The sequence below is a fragment of the Xyrauchen texanus genome, chromosome 35 (genome assembly GCF_025860055.1).
Source record: "Xyrauchen texanus isolate HMW12.3.18 chromosome 35, RBS_HiC_50CHRs, whole genome shotgun sequence".
In the NCBI taxonomy this organism is placed as follows: Eukaryota; Metazoa; Chordata; class Actinopteri; order Cypriniformes; family Catostomidae; genus Xyrauchen; species Xyrauchen texanus.
Window position 1 is genome coordinate 35,627,331 of NC_068310.1, and position 19,565 is coordinate 35,646,895.

Sequence of the window (19,565 nt, forward strand, 5' to 3'; positions counted from 1 at the left end):
GTCTAAGCCAAGGGTTGGCAACCTTTGGCATGCGTGCCACCATTGGCATGTGGAGGGGTAATCTCTGGCATGCAAGCAATGGCGAGAGAGGAGTAGACTCTTTTATTTATATAAATTCTGCACCTGTATTCCAATCTACATTTTGATGTAATCCTTACTCATGATCACGCAGCGTGTTTTTATGAGCTGAACGGTAGGCTAAACAAATAGTTAAAATATGTGACGAGATTGCGGTATACCCAACAGACTCGTTCAGCGCGTGCAAGCCATTCGTGCATCACAAGCTGGCAGCGCTTCACTTTTGGTTATCGCACGAGTATATGCACCTGCTTTGCTTTGGTCAGGCTGTGAGGATGACAGCCTACTAGAGTTGGGGTACTCGAGTCCAAATACGAGTACAATTTTAATGGACTTGGACTTGTCACGGACTCAGATGCATTTTTACTCAGGCCTGACTCGGACTCGAGCCTTCAGACATGGGATTTTTTTCAGAGTCCGGCCGAGTCCATGGCATTTGTAATGCAATGAAAAACAAACAAACAAAAAATAACATAACATAGGGCAATCATACGTCCTCTTTTCCACAGACATGTCCTATTTTTCAGACCTGAAAAAAGCGCCCGGCAGGGATTCCAAAATTGCTTTAAATGTCCGGGATTTGTCTTCATATTGATGCGCTCTCTACAGTTAGTACCATCATATATTCTTTATTTTTGATACGGTGCATCAGTTTTCACATGTATATGTCCTTACGTGTGATTATTCTGGCTGAGAGCAGCAGCGCTCACTCTTTCAAAGTATCCGCGCCCATGCTGTATGTGTGTGCGGGAAAGAGATCGCCATTGAAGCCACAACAAGCCATGTGATAAGATGCGCGGACTGACGGTGTCAGATGTAGAGGCAACTGAGATTCGTCCTCCACCACCCGGATTGAGGCGAGTCACTACGCCACCACGAGGGCTTACAGCGCATTGGGGATTGGGCATTCCAAATTGGGGAGAAAAGGGGAGGAAAAAAATATGTTCCCCAATTCTGCAAATTATTAAATAGAACACGTTTTATCAGACTCCCACTGAAATGAAAAGTCATTTCTAATGAAAATTTGGAATATATCGAGACAAAATCTAATTTACTATGTATCAGGGAGATTTAAACTAATATGACTGTTGAAATAGACCATGATGGAATTGTGCAACTCAGTCATCACGTATTTGTAGTGCAACATCTGTGTGTTACCTGTAAAGGTCCAAAAGGAGACTCGGCCCCTTTATTACTCAGACTAGATTGTTTAAAGACTCGAAACCACAACAGTGTTTCATTAGTTTCTTTTTGCACATCATGTAATAAAGAAAACACCACAATTAATCCTTGAGATTTCCAACCCAGCATACAGGTACACCCCCCATGGTCACACTCAAAATTACATTAAACGATTAAAAGAGAAAACATAGTGGTGGTGGCATAGTGGACTAAAGCACATAACTGTTAATCAGAAGGTCGCTGGTTCATTCCCCACAGCCACCACCATTGTGTCCTTGAGCAAGGCACTTAACTCCAGGTTGCTCCGGGGGGATTGTCACTGTAATAAGTGCACTGTAAGTCGCTTTGGATAAAAGCGTCTGCCAAATGCATAAATGTAAATGTACATAAACCCACATCGTGGGGTTCAAATATCTATTAAAATAAATGAAGTAAACAAGGAAATAAAGTTTTAGGATTTGCAGGTGTGATTCACTGAAAAGGGCTAAATAGTTGATTGACTTGTGATGTGCGAATGGCTTGCATGCGCAGCTTAAGTCTTGCCACACTTTAATAGTGTTTAGCTTCCCATTCAGCAGATGAAAACATGCTGCGTGATCATGAGGAAGGATTACATCAAGATGTAGATTGGAATGCAGGTGCGAAAACGTAAAATTAAAAAATGCCTACTCCTCTTTTGCTGTTGCTTGCATGATTTAAAATAACCGGCACAGCCATTGACCAGGAAAATAAAAAATGGCACACCATGTCAAAAAGGTTGCCGACGCCTGGTTTAAGCTTAATCAGTAGCGGTTACAGACTTGGATAGATTTCAAAGACATTGATTTACTGCATCTAAAGAAATAATACTGGGCATCATTGTCATTCTTTGTGTCTCAACCATTTACCAGAAAGATTAGATTACATCTGATAAGTTTAACTCTGTCTGGCACATTTACAAACTTGATAAGTAATATTTAGTGTTGACAGTGAAATCACAAGGGTCCTAGTAAATTTGCATCAAAGTTGAATTTTACTTGTACTTCCTGCTCTCTCTTTCCTGGTTTATGCTGATTCAAATACACAATTATAATTTGGGGTTTTCTTTCCCTTGTTAGATCTATTACACTACTCCTCAAATATGGGAATTTGCTAAAAGGTTAGATTTGTTTTGTTTTTTGAGTGTGTGTGGGACAGTGATGCCCTGGGTCTGCTTATGCGACTGTCCTTTCATGGGTATTTGGTTGCCAGAGCTGGACTGCTTTTGCTGGCATCAGACGCTGGTATTTCTGCTGGCATAATTAACATGATGTCACTGACCCATTGTCAACAGCTCTACCAGAGCTCTGGATCACCCAATCACATGTCAGTCCATGAAACAATGACCAATGGGTCATCAGAATGTGGATCTCTATTGGTGTAGCCCATGGTGACCATCGCTATGAGAAGCTTTGCAGGGTTGTTGAGGGAGTTTCATCCCAAAGAATGTTTATTCCACTAGGCCGTGCGTCAATGCTTTGCTCCCTAGTCCTTTTCAAACACACTCAATTTTTTGTCTGGTCTTAATACGGCGATAATGACCGAGATAACAAGCACACACAACATAAATCCTGTTATAGCAAAAATATCAGGGAAAATTGGGGAAAATTATATAGAAACTACATAAACGAGAGTGTCCATTGCTGATGCTACACAACAGTAAACTGTTAAAAGAAAGACACCGAGCACCGACTTATTTCAGGACCCACACACGGTCCGACAGACACATGACTGCCTTCAAATGCTCACAAACTTATTTGAGCATGTACTCTTATTCTTTTTACGCCAAAATGCTGCAATCCTAGTCTGCATTCAAACTACTTGCTTTAAAAGACTATGTGAAGCAAACTGCCCAAACACACTTGAAACTACAAAGACATCAACAATCATTTGTGTTGTATGAGATGACAAAGTAGAGCACTAATCCACTGTGAAGCACATATTACATGTAGACTATATATTTATATAATTAAATCACAGCATTAGCACTTTAACAATCACACTGGGCCATGTAACAAACTGTTGATGCATCAGAAAAATTTAAAGGTGGACTCTGTTTCTGTTTGTGTCATCTTGGACTTACACTGACACCTACTGGCTTGGATGCAGCATCGTACAGTTTCAGTTGCCATTGTAGAAATGTAGTATTCATAGTCAGCCATGATTACTTAAATCAATGAGTGAAAGTGTCAAATAACAGGATGGTTACTGAAATTAAGCCAGTTGTATTCAGCTGGTCATGTGATTCTAACATGGAAGCCCCATGTATGTATAGTCTCTGTGTAGAATAAAACAGCTTTTTTCATAGAGAATAAATCATAGAAGTCTTTATTATGGTCACACATTATACATAATTTTTTTTTTTTTGAATATATACAGTGAAATAATTTTTTTCACATATCCCAGCTAAACAGGGGTCTGAGAGCAGGGTCAGCCATGATGCTGGGGCTTGAACCCCCAACCTTTTGTTCAGTAACCCAGAGCCCCACTGAGCCCCCACTGCCCCTTTTTAGGGTTACTGATGTGATTGGAGTCTTCATTGTAATATGAGTGGCCATGATTTTCTACATATATTGCTAAATTACAACACGCATCTTTAGGAGTTAAACATTTTTAATGAGGAAAACAATTTACTGAGTGCACCTTTAAGCTTCCGTTATAAACATGCGTCCAAAATAAAAGCTCACGTCAAAATAAAACCATGTTTCAAAATAAAAGCTAGGGACCTGAAATTGAAGAAATTGCAACAGAATTATATTACACCTGTATAGTAAGATGTAATACTAATTATAGTAATATTATTAATTATAATAAATAACAATTAATGACAATAATAATAATAATTAAGCAATAATTCAATAGAACGCGTTTGAAGAAATTTAGAAACCTATCTTAGCTCAGTAGGTCCTGATGCTTCCTGAAGTGGATGGTGATGCTTCAAAAATCACAGTCAGCATAAACGCCATCCATAGATTGGAACCAGAGGAGCAATTAACCAGATTTTGAATGAAAAGGATATTAAACTACTGTGAACTAGCCTACAAACAGTCACTCTATGGTCACCGGCTTCCTGAAATGTTCTGTCAAAATAAAAGCCCCTGTTTTTAAAGTTAAGAAATTATAACTGAAATACATTACTCATGCTCTCTCTAACTTTAAAAAATAACAACATATATTAATTCTAAAATTTGTGAAATAAAGCCCAAAGTGTCTTCTTTCAAAAGGGTACTCCAAAGGGTCCAGTAAATTCATCCATTTAAGTTCAGGTATGTCATTTTCATGGTTTGTGCTCAAACACTTTTCCAACACTGACCCTCGACGTATGTGGCAGGGCATTCAGGCCATCAGTGACTACAAACCAACTCACTCCACCCCCGCAGCCACTGATGCCAACTTCCTGAACGAGCTAAATGACTTTTATGCTCGCTTTGAAAGAGGCAACAGAGATTCTGCCACCAAGCTCAAATCCTCAGCAGACCACCCGCCAATCACACTCTCGTCTACAGATGTCTGCAATGCACTGAGCAGGATCAGCGTGCACAAGGCTGCAGGACCAGACAACATCCCTGGTCGCGTACTCAGAGCATGTGCGGAGCAGCTCGCTGGGGTTTTTACAGACATTTTCAACCTGTCTCTTGCCCAAGCAGCTGTACCAACATGCTTTAAATGCACTTCCATTGTGCCAGTGCCAAAACACTCCAGCCCGAAATGCCTTAACGACTACCGCCCTGTAGCACTCACACCCATCGTAATGAAGTGCTTTGAGCGGCTGGTCCTGGCACACCTAAAAGACTCTCTACCATCCACATTGGACTCACATCAGTTTGACTACCGTAGCAATAGGAGCACAGAGGATGCAGTTTCCATGGCACTGCACTCTGTGCTCACACATCTGGACAAAAAGAACACCTATGCACGCATGCTGTTTGTTGACTTCAGCTCAGCATTCAATACTGTCATCCCAACTAAGCTAATAGCCAAACTTGGAGACCTGGGCATCAACACCTCCATGTGCAACTGGATTTTGGACTTTTTGACCAACAGACCCCAGAATGTTCGATCTGGCTTCACCTGCTCCACGTCCATCACACTCAACACTGGTGTACCACAGGGCTGTGTGCTAAGCCCGTTTCTCTACTCCCTCTTCACCTCCGACTGCAAACCTGTGTACGAATCTAATTCCATCATCAAGTTTGCGGACGACACTACGGTGATTGGTCTCATCAGCAACAACGATGAGACTGCCTATAGGGAGGAGATCAAGCACCTGGCCACATGGTGCACTGAAAATAACCAGCTCCTCAACACCACCAAAACGAAGGAGCTCATCGTGGACTTCAGAAAAGAGCCAAGAGGCATACACGACACCATCCACATCAATGGAATGGCTGTTGAGCGTGTCTCTAGTTTCAAGTTCTTGGGAACCCACATCTCGGCGGACATGTCCTGGACAACCAACACCTCCTGCCTGGTCAAGAAGGCTCACCAGCACCTCTTCTTCCTGAGGACACTGAGGAAGAATCAGCTTTCCTCGACTATCCTGGTGAACTTCTATCGCTGTGCAACAGAAAGCATCCTGACCAACTGTGCTACAGTGTGGTATGGGAGCTGTTCTGTTGCAGAACGCAAGGCACTGCAGCGGGGTGGTGAAAACCGCCCAGCGCATCACTGGGACTCAACTATCTGCCATCGAGCACATCCAGAGGAAACGCTCTCTGCACCGAGCTCGCAGCATCCTTAAGGACTCCTCTCACCCAGCCCACAGACTGTTTTCTCTCCTGCCCTCTGGCAGGCGTTTCAGGTGCCTCCAGACCAGGACCAGCAGACTAAAGAACAGCTTTTTCCCCAGAGCTGTCTCTTTACTGAACTCTAACCCTCACTGATCCCACTCCCCTCATATACTGATAAACTCTCCTCTCCCTCCTCATACCTCATACACTTTGTTATCTGCACTGCTATAATGTTCATTTGCACTGCTGACTATATTATAGTAACAACTGTTTACATATGCATCTTGCACTACTTATCTGACTGGAATATCATTTGCACTGCCGACTGTTTATTTACAGTACCAATTGTTTACATATACATTTGGAAAACCGTACTTTAACTGTAATATGCAATTACTTTCCACTGCACTTTTACTCGGATAGTTTTTGTCCAATTTAATTTGTACTAATAGTATTTATTGCACTTCTGGTTAGACCCAAACTGCATTTCGTTGCCTTGTACCCGTACTTGTGTAATGACAATAAAGTTGAATCTAATCTAATCTAATCTAAAAGGGGGTGCGTATCAACAGGTTAAAGGATCCCTAGTCTGCAGGTGTTCTAGTGTGTGTGTGTGTGTGTGTGTGTGTGTGTGTGTGTGTGTGTGAGTTGTACTGACCTTGAATGATAGCTCTGGTGCCAGGGGGCTCCCACACCACCCTGGGTGACTTGCATCATGCTGTCTGAGTCCTGAGGGCCCTCGCCCAGCTTCGTAGAGTGCCAGGAATGAGGTCGAGAGCCAGGCTCACTTTGTCTGAGAAAGAGATATAGACAGACAGATCAAAACATATGCAAGCACACAGGTGAAAGACATACATACAGTAAATGCAAACACACGTTCACATTGATACACACATAAAGCCGTACACAAACACACCCTTAATAATGAACCCCATTTTAAAAAACAGGTTTAAAAATCCATGCCTGTTTTTTACAATACTCAAGAATGCAATATAAGAAACGTACTGTTCATGTCAACACAAATGTATCAGTATCTGTATTTATTTTATTTTAAATAAAGTCAAATCAATAGTAAAAGTAGTTTAAAGTAAACACAAAGACTAAATTGGAAGCTGATTGTCTGATGTAGTCAATGCTTCAAAGAAAAATGGATCAAAACATCCCTGAAGAATGTGGCACTGAGGTGGCCTAATAACAGAACCTCAAATAAATACTTTAGACAGATTGTGCCATCAAACGCACTCTTATCAGCTCAACCAATATTTGGAATAAGAATTTAGGTTTCACGTTTTATACACAAAAATGAACGAAATCTAGAACAGTCTTGAAAAACCTGTAATGGCCCTGAACCTCTAGGATATGTGATTTGTCAAATTTATTTTGGAAAAATTTATTCATGATTATGAGAAATTGAGAGGGTTGGAAGCAAATGTCTATTTTTGGTTTTCACATAGCGTTCTGCAGTGTGTTGTGGAAACATGGTAAAAATGCCACCATTGTTTGGAACAAAAACATTTTTGGTTTCAAGCAGTGTGGAACATAATGAATGTTTCTCATCAAATGGTCAACACACTGTCTGTACCTACTGCTGCTCCAGACATTTGAAAAAACGCACATGCTCACACAGGCACACGCACACACACACACACACACACACACACACACACACACACACACACACACACACACACACACACACACACACACATAAAATGCCACTCAAAGACATTGTCTGTGCCAGTTTGTGCCCAACCAGCCTTGAGCCTACTGACCAAAGTGACCTAATAAGGTCTTAATGATAGTGTGAGATCAGTAGCCAGTGAGACAATCCCAGAAAGATTGTACTCCTTCAGCTGAGTGGGCAAATCTAGCACATACCTATTTTAGAGCTGTATTAGAACTCTTACCATATTAGAAATTTGAGTCGCAATACTGTACATATTTCAACTTGATTTTGAACATTTGTTTGCCTTTGTACAACTCGTCACCACAATGCATTAGAGGTCAACTCATAGTGAATTTTGCCGATGACTTAGGTGGTGGGAAAAGCCGATAACTGATTCATTGGCCAATAGTTTTTAAAATTGATTAATAGAATGTCAACAACAAAAAAAAACGTATCCTTTCCTTACTATGACGGGCACAGACAAAGAGTCCTTAATAAATAAAATACCAGATGCAGTTTATTGTTCAACCAAAATCCCCAAAATAACCAGAAAACTATTTGGTGCATAACATGGGACTTTTAAATATTAACAAGCTCAAAACAGACCGGGGAATCTTATTTTGAAATGATGAAAAACTATCTGCAACTATTGCCATGGATTTTTTCAGATAACTATAGATCCAAAAAGCAACAATCAGTCGGTAAAACCGATATATCGGTCAACCTCTATTTTGCATAGTTGCCACGGTGTTGCTGGGTGGTTGTTAGCATGTTTCTATGTGGTCCCTCAGTTGTTCTAGGTTGTTGCTAGGTGGTTTCTTACTGGCCCAAGTCTCTATGATATTCTGGTCCATGGATATATTATGGTCATGGATGAGGGTTGGCTAGTACATCTTATAATCGTGGTACATCTTTGTTCAAGGAGCAGTACACTGGTTTTGTCTTCCACAAAGCTGTTCCTTGATATTCAGACAGATCACATTTCTCAGGTCAATGGACTACCTTAGCTTCTACAAAGGATGTAACAACCCACTCAGCTGGACTTTGACCTTGCTGAAAGGAGACAGCTCATACATTGCATCCGTGAAACATCTGGCTTTCATGAAGTGTTGCTATGGAAGCAACTCTCTTATTGTCTTAAACACCCTCTTCCAAGGGGCCACTCCTTCTCAACAGGTCAGAGTTGTACAGTGTTTGATATAACTCCCACATTTGTCTAATTCCTACGGAATTAGCGATAGATTTTTTATTTTTTTAGTGAACTATCCATTTAACACCATGGTCCTTCAAAGCACCATGCAGACAGCAGATAGCTTTTATGCCCTCCTTATGAAGTTCCGAACCTACTGTGGTTTAATCTAAGAGAGTAAACAGGAAACACAGATCTAGAACAACTTATCTAGAACCAAAAAAACATGTAAGCAGCCATTTAATTTAGGGAGGATAATTATGGTGCATTTTTGGAATAGTTGCAGTATGCAGTTCAGATTGTGGTTTCCTGCCATGGCTGATCAAGCAAGGGAAGACAAATACCTGATCAGCAGGATCAAAATTATTTCATACAATGTTGCAATCAAAATACTCTCAAGCAATGTAAACACTCCTTTTGAAATAAAGGGGGCCATGCAGAGTTAAGAACAGAAAAAAACAGAAACAAAGAAAAATATCAAACTTAACACACCAAGGTAAATGCAAAATGCAAAGTAATTCACATTAGTCCAACTTTTATCCAGAGCAACTTAAAGTATGCTTATTACAAGGACAATCTTGTAAAACCTGGGGATAATCACCTTGCTCAAGGCACAAGGGTCATAGTTCATGGAGCTCAAACCAAAAGCCTCCAGTTACCTGCCCAAGCCCTAAGTCACTGTGCCATACCACCCAGTAAAAAATACAGCATGTACCATAAGCCTTCATTTTTTCCACATTTTGTTACATTGCAGCTTTATGCTAAAATGCTTTAAATTACATGTGCTTTTTAATAAATATGCAAAGTTATCAAAAATCAGTTTTTTGGCGTTGTCATCTGGCTTTCATGAAGTGTTGCTATGGAAGCAAAAAATTATTTAAAGCATTTTAGCATAAGGCTGCAACATATCAAAATGTAAAAACAATGAAGGGGTCTGAATACTTTATGAATGGACGGTATATCTCCAAGCTTAAAGCACAGTGCAAGCATCAACTGACCTCCCTAAGTCTGCAACATTCTCATCAACCATTGTTTCCTTGGTACCTAGTGATACTACTTCTCATATTGAGCACCCAGCAACTGTTACCTTGCAGTAAGCCTCAGCACTTTAGAGATTAGTCCAGAGGTCAGACCATTGACACTGGTCTCGGATGGTGTTTTGCACAGCGCCCCATCCGATCTTCCAAGTATTGATTTCTGATTCCTACGCAACTTTTTGCGGTAAAAGGCCCCAAGCAGCTCCATGGTGTCTCTCCCGTCTCCCGATAAACTCAAGAGTCAAATAAGAAGCGGCGGGAAGGGTTGGAGGGGTATGGCACAACGACGCAAAGATCGCTAAAGCACGTAATTAAACATCATTAAAATGACATGATAAGGCCTTACATAAACATCCTGCCCCCGCCAGCCCAGTACTGGGCACTCAGAACAAACATATTTTTGACTTTGTAAGATAGTCGGAGAGGAAGAGAAGAGTTGGAAAATGTATCCAAGAGAAACAAGAGAAAGAGAGAAGAAACAGGGATAGAAGAAAGAGGTAATTGTGGAAAACATGACAATTACAAGAGAACTGCATAAAGGAAACGTCAAAGCTGGAAAGGAAAAGTCGAATAAAAAGTAATTTAACAAAATGTCTCATTTAGGGTGGTTTACCCATTGACAGCCGGGAGAAAATGTTAACAAATAATAGCATGTGTTCATAATACAAAACAAAGACTTCACTTTATCTACAGCTTCTTTTCCCTTCTTTTTCTCCCTCTTCATCATTATGATAATACTTCAACATGTGATCCCAGACAAGTCAACAAACCATTGCATTCCCAGAGGGCGTAATGTGTACAGGAGAGCTACAGAGCTCCATTATCAGGGCATGTTGGAGGGTCGCTTTCATGTGCCGGTGACAGCCATCTCCGGGCCTGAAGGGGATCGGGGCAGGTGTAATAGGACAGTTGTCCTCACCTGTCATTAAAATGGACTTGAGCAATGTGGTGACATATTGCTTGTGTGCAAGTCGGAATTGGAGGTCGGTTGAAAATCGAGGAGATTTCTTTCACAAATACATCACAGAGTGGTGACACTTCATTCAGCTCGGCTACAATAACTGCGGATTTCTGTGGCTTCACATCATTCCACCTATCTCCCAGGAGACCCCAGGACATTCCCTGCTAGCCACACTCTCATGGTAAACTGACCCAAGGGGATCTAAAGGGTCTGACCCACAAAAACACCCTACCCAAAACAGTCTCTCGTGTCTGTTCGTCGCCTCCCTGGCTGGGCCAGACTGCGAAGGGTGTGTCGAACTGCAGAAACCTTATCTGATCCTTGGGAAAGCAGCTTGTCAACTACACTAATCTGTTTGATCTGAGAGGAAACTGAAATTAGAGAATTGTATTAGACTTTGGGATGGGGGATTGTCTGTATGAATTCTAGCAATCACAGTACAGAGGTGTTTGTTGAAAAATGGTAAGATGTAGTTACAGATAGAGAAATGTACCTCGCTGGTGATGGGGAAAGTACATACTTCTGCAAATGTAGTAATATATTATATTACTACATATACAAAAATTGCATCTTGAGTTGACAATTTAAGTAAACTCCAGGTGCATGTGCGGAGAACACGCGTAGACGTGGACCTGTTTGTGTGTCAAGAAAAACAGGGCTGCATGCGCACAATCCAAACGTATTATGCTGATGACGAAATCTGCATCACAATTACTGTGCACATGATGTTCTGGCATGTGGAAAATCGAAGCATACTTTAGCCACTTGTACACTTGTCAGGAGAATCAACATAAGACTGGCTTACTTATAGTTGTCTCTTCACATCAACTTGGGATAGGAGAGTATTTTATCTCCTGAATATAAAAAAAACAAACAAACAAAAAACATACCTTATCTTTAATCTGACATGGTTTAGACTGAATCTTTCCAGGAGGGAGTGGAAATGTTATTAATGTGTTTAACTGTGGATTATGGAAAATCCAACTGTAACAAGTCACTGGATCTGTCTGAAAGAGGAAGCGGGACTTGGCATTTATCTTTTATTGATTCTCAGAATAGAAGAGAAAAACAGAACACATATACACCGAATCAACATTTAACTTTTAATCCCCACTAATATCACTCCCCATAACACCAACCCACCCTAACCCCCAACAAACACCCTCATGGTCACATAAATTAATAACACACAAACAAACAAACCAAAAATAAACTAAATACATAATCGCATTGCATAGTCCTCCTGAACCAACACAAAGCGATGCCTGTGTGCAATCACCTCTAATGCCGAGTTTACACTACACGATTTTAAGCCCGATTTTCACACGCCAACAGTTTTGTGGAGATCGCCGACAAAAGTCTGAAATCATAGGCATATCAGAGCTCGCTCCTGTGTGCGACGAACGCATTGTATGAACTATCAAAGACACAATCTAAGAGAAGCACCGACGCCTCGCCGATGTCAACGAGATATCTAGAATGTTAAATATCTTGAACTGTCTGCAATTCCAAGTCGTGCAATGTGAAATATGTTTTGACTGAATACAACTGCAGCATTGACCTACGTGCGGGAAGTTTCAGTGGGAGGAGTCCTGATGTACCTGCAACAGAACTTCAACTAGCATGGCTGCGGTATCAAGAAAGTCTCATAGGACCGAAGAAATGGAGGAAATTCGTCATGTAATTTGAAAACGCTACAACTTCCATGACAAGACAGACAGTTGCGTAATATGAACGGTACCACGACGAGGTCCATGCCAATTCTTTTGAATATGACCTTGAACATTGGAAGGGGGTGCAATGGCACTTTTGGGGTGGCCGCAGGATTCACCAACTGACATTCATGGCATGCTGCACACCACCTACGAGCATCCCACAAATGCCTGGCCAATAGAAACGGGCCATCAGACGGTCTAGTGTTTTCCCCTGCCCTAAGTGACCTGCTATCGGATTATAATGAGCCATCTGGAATAACTTTTCCTGACAGCTCTTCGGTAATAACAATTGGGTTGTATCCTCCTTTATCTGAGCATCCTGCGTCACTTGATACAACCGATCCTTATGCATTGAAAAATACAGAAAGCCAATTACAGAATCATAGAGAAACGGAGCTAGCTAGAGAGAGAAAATGAGATAGGAGGGGAATGAATGATGCTGGGAGACGTGTGTATTTGCACTTAGATTTGAATCTTTGTCCCATGACTCATTTTCTGAAATTATTACATGCATGCCTACATGCACGTGTATGATAGCATGTACACACATAAAAGCACAGAACTGCTATAAACTGTTGGGTGGACCTAACGCAAATGGTTAAACTCTTGTCTTGGTTTTGTCTGTATACTGACGTGTTTTATTCAATACGTTCATGTTTACGCAAGCAATGATGAATGAATTCATTAATTCATTACGCAAGCAAATTTAGACGAATCAAATCAGTCAAACCAATCAGTTCTTGCAAAAACTCAATCACATTTTTTAGAGAACACAGAGTTGACCAAAATATGCAGGAACAGACCAGTTTAACACACAATCTTGCAAATTTCTTTAAGGTCATGCAAAGCATTATGAATTATACGACTATATATTTCGATCCTTAAGGGGGGTGGGGGACTAAGTAAGGCAATTTAACATGGATAAAACTCTAATCTCAGTCAGTATCTGTATGTTTACATGAGAGAGGCAGGAATTATTTTGCACACTATCTCTGTCCGTGTGTCTCTGCATTGGTCAGCACGCCATCTGTCGGTCTAATGCTACCTTTTTAGGAAAACGCAAGACTGAAAATAAATCACCTTTCTTATGCATTTACGTATTTGAAATAATAGTATTAGGCTACCTAGTTTTGTACATTTTGTGAACAATATGTTGTGCTTGAAATCACAGCCACAATGCTAAGGTGACACTATCAAAAGCTTTCTCCTGACCTATGGAAATTAAACCAATATTTAAACCAAAAATCTAAAGAGGCATCAAATAGGTCTCTAATTAAATAAATGTTGTCACAAATTGACCAACCAGCCATGTACAATCAGAATGGATGACCTTACCCAAAACTCTTACCAGCCTAGTCGCCAATACCTTAGAGAACATTTAGTCACAACACAGCAAGGACACAGGTCGCCATCTTTTTATATTTTTAAGGTCACTTTTCTTGCGCAGAAGAGGAAGGCTCACTCAATGACAGCTCACTGGCAGAAGTTCTTTAGCTAAACTGTCATTGAGGACATCCAGCAGATCCTTCCCTGTAATATCTCAAAAAGCCTTAGAAAATTCAACTGGGATTCCATCTATCCCATGAACCTTGCCATTCTCCATGCTTTGGAGAGCTTCATAAATTTCTCCCATTTAGCTCTCTTTAGTGCTGCAATAGATATTCAGAGACTTTTGACAACTCTACGCTCGCAACCATAGAGAGTTTCAGACAGAAGGAGAATTTGTATGGGACATCCATATGATCTATACTCAAAAATCGTGACCTTACCAGCACGGCCTGTGCCTTGATTCTCTGTAGGTCAGACAAAGCAGATTTAAAAAATTCAATGTTGTTTTGATTTCCAGTCGACTGTGCCAATTCTACAAATGGGACAATATGGTTCCCACATTTCGGTTTGATATTTGATATGAGGTTCACACTTCGAAATAATAACCCTTAAACTATAAAGTATGACCAAACATTGTTTATTTTTTGAAAAATGCCCATTTTATAATTTTTCATCTAAATAAAGTTCTTTTTTTTTATCCCCTTTTCTCCCAATTTTGAATGCCCAATTCCCACTACTTAGTAGGTCCTCGTGGTGGCGCGGTTACTCACCTCAATCCAGGTGGCGGATGACAAGTCTCAGTTGCCTGCGCTTCTGAGACCGTCAATCCGCGCATCTTATCACGTGACTCGTTGTGCATGACACCGCGGAGACTCACAGCATGTGGAGGTTCATGCTACTCTCCACGATCCACACACAACTTACCACACGCCCCATTGAGAGCGAGAACCCCTAATCGCGACCACGAGGAGGTTACCCCATGTGACTCTACCATCCCTAGCAACCGGGCCAATTTGGTTGCTTAGGAGTCCTGGCTGGAGTCACGACTCCAGGAGTGTTTGTCAGCATCAGTACTAGCTGAGCTAACCAATTTTTTAACACTGGGATCGGCCGATATCTATCCAATCATCCATTTTTATTTTTAAATTGCGCATGGCTACACTTTTACAGGTTATATTCTGTCAAATTCCACAAATGCTGTCGACTGAGCTCAACTTGTATTGATCCCACAATATTCCTTGATATAATCTTGAACCTGTCTATGTGCATTGGTTTAAAACCCACTTAAAATTCCTCCACATATCAAATAAATCATATGTTTCAATTCAATGAACAAGCCATCTATGAGAAGGCACATGATAATGTGATTTTTGTCAATATTTTGTTCCGTACAATTAAAATCCCCATCCAGAAATACTCTTCACTATTACAGTCATCTAATATAGCACCAAGAGTATATCAAAAGATCATTCTTTCTGAAGAAAAACAAGCCACTTCTTTGCTATGTCTACAGTACTCAAGAACAAAATTGCATTGTCTATTCTTGATGCTGCTAACACACATTTTTGGCCAACTACATGAGAAATAAGAGAGAAAGTAAAAAGTAAAGCTAATTTTAGGACTTTATAACTTGTACAACAGCATAATCTTCCACTTTTCCGCAGAAAATCCCCTGTAAAAAAACGTAAACAACTCAATAACAGAGACGGGATGCACTGACAGTCATTCTTATGCGACCAATAGGGGACCATAGACCTGAATCCACCACAGCATTTCCTCTTCCTGTAAGAGACAAATTCATTTCCTGTTCCTCGCGAACACAAAAAATAAAAACGAGGTTCTGTTTCCAGAGAAACAGTCCAGATGAATGACCTTATGTATACAGATGCAAGCAGGCCTAGCAAAACACTTAGATTAACAGCAAGTTGAGCTTGTCACACACCCACACCCACAGACAAACACACACACCTGTTTTTGATGCGAAGCCTCACTCCTCCACTGCATCTGTTGTCTCTGGAAGGGCTGAGAGGACGTGATTCACAACAGCAAGGACCAGGACAACACTCCCTACAAACACACAGAAGTCTAAGTTAGGATATTACACTTTATAAATCACACTTTAAGGAATAGAGTACTATAAAAATGTAAAAATGGAGGTGCTTTTAACATTAAAGCACCATTATGGACATTAGGTACTTCATCGGTTCCCAATTTACAGTCGTTTAAACCTTAGGAGTGTGTGTATGGTTGTTTATGATGACTCAACTCTTGGTATTGTGGCTGTATTTGACAAAAAAGGCACCGGCTGGTCCATTCAAAACACATAAACACATGCACACGGGTATCTAACATCTGCAGTTACTCCAAACCATCAATGGAGTAAAATTGTAATGTGAAAAATGCAACCTCCAAATCGCATTTGTCACTGAATATGGGAACGCGATTACTTCATGATTTCAAAGGTGGGATCCGACATTGGATCCAAATCTGGGTTTCCTTTGCTGCTGGCGCAATGTGCTTCCAGTCGTGCCACGTGGAAATGTAAACATGCAGAAGTCAATGCAAAAATGTCTGATAGGAGATGCCGCTTGTCAGTGAGTCGGCATACTGTGGCCGATCCTAGATACTGGATCTCTCGGGAAAAATATACTTCCCATGTGATATACAGGATTATAATTTTTTTTTAATTGAAACTAAAACATGAATGTACAACAACAATGAGTTTTTGCTTGAACATAACAAAAAAATATTTTCCTTCTTCCTTGTACAAAATTAGCTAACGTAAGCCTATTGATGATTAAGCTGTCCACTGGAGCATGCACCATTTATACAAGTTGAATGATCAGATCACTGAATAGTTTCTTTGCCAATTGATTACTTAAAGCTTTGCACTTTAATGGAGTTTAAGACAGTATCTTAGGCCACTGTTTCTGTCAACTTGAAGCAGATATTTAGAGAATATTTGTTTGGTACTAATTAAGGGGATAATTCACCCAAAAATACAAATTCTCTCATCATTTACTCAACCTCATGCCATCCCAGATTAACGAACCAAGATATTTAGTAGAATATTTCAGCTCTGAAGCTCCAAAAATCACATAAAGGAAACATAAATGTAATCCATATGACTCCAGAGGTTAAATCCATATATCCAGAAGTGACATAATGGGTGTGGGTGAGAAACAGATCAATATTTAAGTCCTTTATAACTATAAATTCTTCTCCCTGCCCAGTAGGTGGCGATATGCATGAAAAATGTGAATAGCCAAAAACAAAATGACAACAACTCACGAGAGAAAAGTGCTCAATAGGGCTGTTCGATAGTAAAAAGGACTTAAATATTGATCTGTTTCTTACCCACACTGATCACATTGCTCCTAAAGACATGGATTAAACCACTGGTGTCGTATTGATTACGTTTATGCCGCATTTATGTGCTTTTAGGAGCTTCAAAGTTTTGATCACCATTCACTTGCACTGTATGGACCTACAGAACTGAGATATTCTTCTACAGATCGTAATTTGTGTTCTGCAGAAGAAAGAAAGTCATACACATCTGGAATGGCATGAGGGTGTTAACAATGAGAGAGTTAAAATTTTGGGGTGAACTTTTCCTTTAAAGTCAGACAAGAGTAAATGTGTTTCTTCACTGCCACACAAACTGCAAAAGTACAAAAGCTTAGATGACAAAAGAACAGCTAACAGCACTTACTCTATAGCAAACTGAGAAAGAAAAATGCTTGTAAAGTTGACACAGAATTCCAATAGTTACGAAACGTGTCGTCACTCTGTTTTTAAAGGCACAAAAACATTACAAAACAAACTGCTTCTTTCGAAGGGTGGGATCAGTCCGTCTGCTCTAGGCATACATAGTCTGAGCTGTTTTAAAGAGAAGACGTTCTTGAAATATTATCCATCATTCATCACCTCAAGTGGCCTGTGAAATCTCTGAGTGCTTATTAAGAGTGAGTTATCCAACAGGGAGTCTGGAAATATCCTCTCTTAACAACACATTAGCTTTCCATAATTTAAAACCCAGTGTGTATGTGGATATCGCTGAACTCTTCTGCTCAAATGCCCCAAGCATTCCTCACATGCCTGCCCCCTGGAGAACCTTGATGGTCACCATAGAGACAGGACCGCCATCCAACTTCCTGTAAACCCCACCTCCCTGCACCCCAAACCCCCCAACGGTGCTCTCGGATCCTCGCAAAATGCTGACTTAATACACTTGTATATTAAGGCAAGCATCACTATTACTACTGCTCCTATAAGTAGGTTTAGGGATTCACTATGTAGACCTGAGTGTAATCTGCACTGGATAGGGAATAGTTTAATTTAAAGTACATTACACAAAGTTGTCCCCTGCCAAGTCATTTACTCATCTGTGTTAAATGAAATAGAAATAAAAACGAATATATATTGATAGATTAAAATAAAAACAAAAGCTACATGTAATTGAAAAACTAAAACAAAACTAAAACTAACAAACACATTTAGTAAAATAACTGAAACTAAACTAAACAATAGACAAAATAAAAATGTAAACTAAATTAAAAACCCAAAACTAAAAGGAATTATATACAATTGTACACAAATCACAAGTAAAATGACAAATTATTAGTTCATACTTTTCACCCTGTTCCTTTCTCAATGCTATCTTTTGACATCAAAGCACATTTTGTTTAATGATAAAAGGCAAATATCTATAAAACTAATATACCATCTCCAAATATGCAAATATCTCATTAAAACAGATGTAATAAACCAACCTCACACAACTTCAGCAGATCCAGCATCCTGTGGAGCGCTCATAAATCTTCCTCTGAAGTGCGTATTCTATTAGCAAGAATCACAAACTTCAGGATCAAAAGTTCCTCTTAAAAAATCATGACGGTCTGGCCTGTGACAATCCAAGCAGGCGATCTAGTTTAAACTGTCAGGAGACTGCTGCCGCTACTCGCGCTGGATCCAAACGAACGCGTAAGTACAACTTCGAGGCTGCATCCGAAACAAGGAAAATGCTGCCTCCGGAGGATGTATATGGAAGTAGGATGAAAATAAGGTGCTTTTCAAACTGTTCAGAGATCAGTTTCCTTAAGAGATCCATTCGTTCAAAACAGCGCTCAGGCCATTAACTGATTATGCAGCATGGTAGCAAGTCAGCTGCCAATGTTTTTGGCTGCAGCCCAAGGTAAAAGCCCTTTTCCTGTGCTATAATGTCTTATTCACTGTGCACTGTATGTACAGTTGGTTTGATTTGGTATTTTTTGAGTAAATGCGATTGCTAATGTGGAAATGCCATCCATGTTGCTCAGTACAGTGTGTACTGTTATTTCCTTCTTTGTTATATATTAACAATTTCAATTTGAAATTGAGTATATATAGTGCTAAATAAGAGGGTTTCTTTGCAATTTTATGTCTGTTATTTACTATATTAAATTGTATGATATATCGGCATTGTATCGGCCTACCGGCCACCCTGCTCTCTGGATATTGGCATCAGCCATTAAAAAACCCATATCCGTCGACCACTATTTGCAATGTATTATTATCCAGTTCACTAACTAAATGTTTTTACAATGAGTGTGAAGCATCATTTAGTTGTGTTTGACAGCGGTCTAGAGTTTGTGAGAACAATAATTTTATGATGGACAAAA

The 19,565-nt window shown here is 40.2% G+C and overlaps 1 protein-coding gene across 5 annotated transcripts in view; it reads right to left on the reverse strand.

Moving 5' to 3' along the window:
- LOC127629048 (protein Shroom3-like) overlaps positions 1–19,565 on the reverse strand; it is a 75,825-nt gene that overhangs the window by 19,131 nt on the left and 37,129 nt on the right. For 4 of the 5 annotated variants that reach the window (XM_052106066.1, XM_052106065.1, XM_052106068.1 and 1 more), the window contains 2 exons: positions 15,874–15,972; positions 6,667–6,801 (listed from right to left, as the gene is read on the reverse strand). In XM_052106066.1, the coding sequence (XP_051962026.1) occupies positions 6,667–6,801; positions 15,874–15,972 (234 nt within the window). Of the gene's footprint in view, positions 1–6,666; positions 6,802–9,950; positions 10,120–15,873; positions 15,973–19,565 lie in introns of those variants that run through there. The other variant, XM_052106067.1, reaches the window with a different exon arrangement.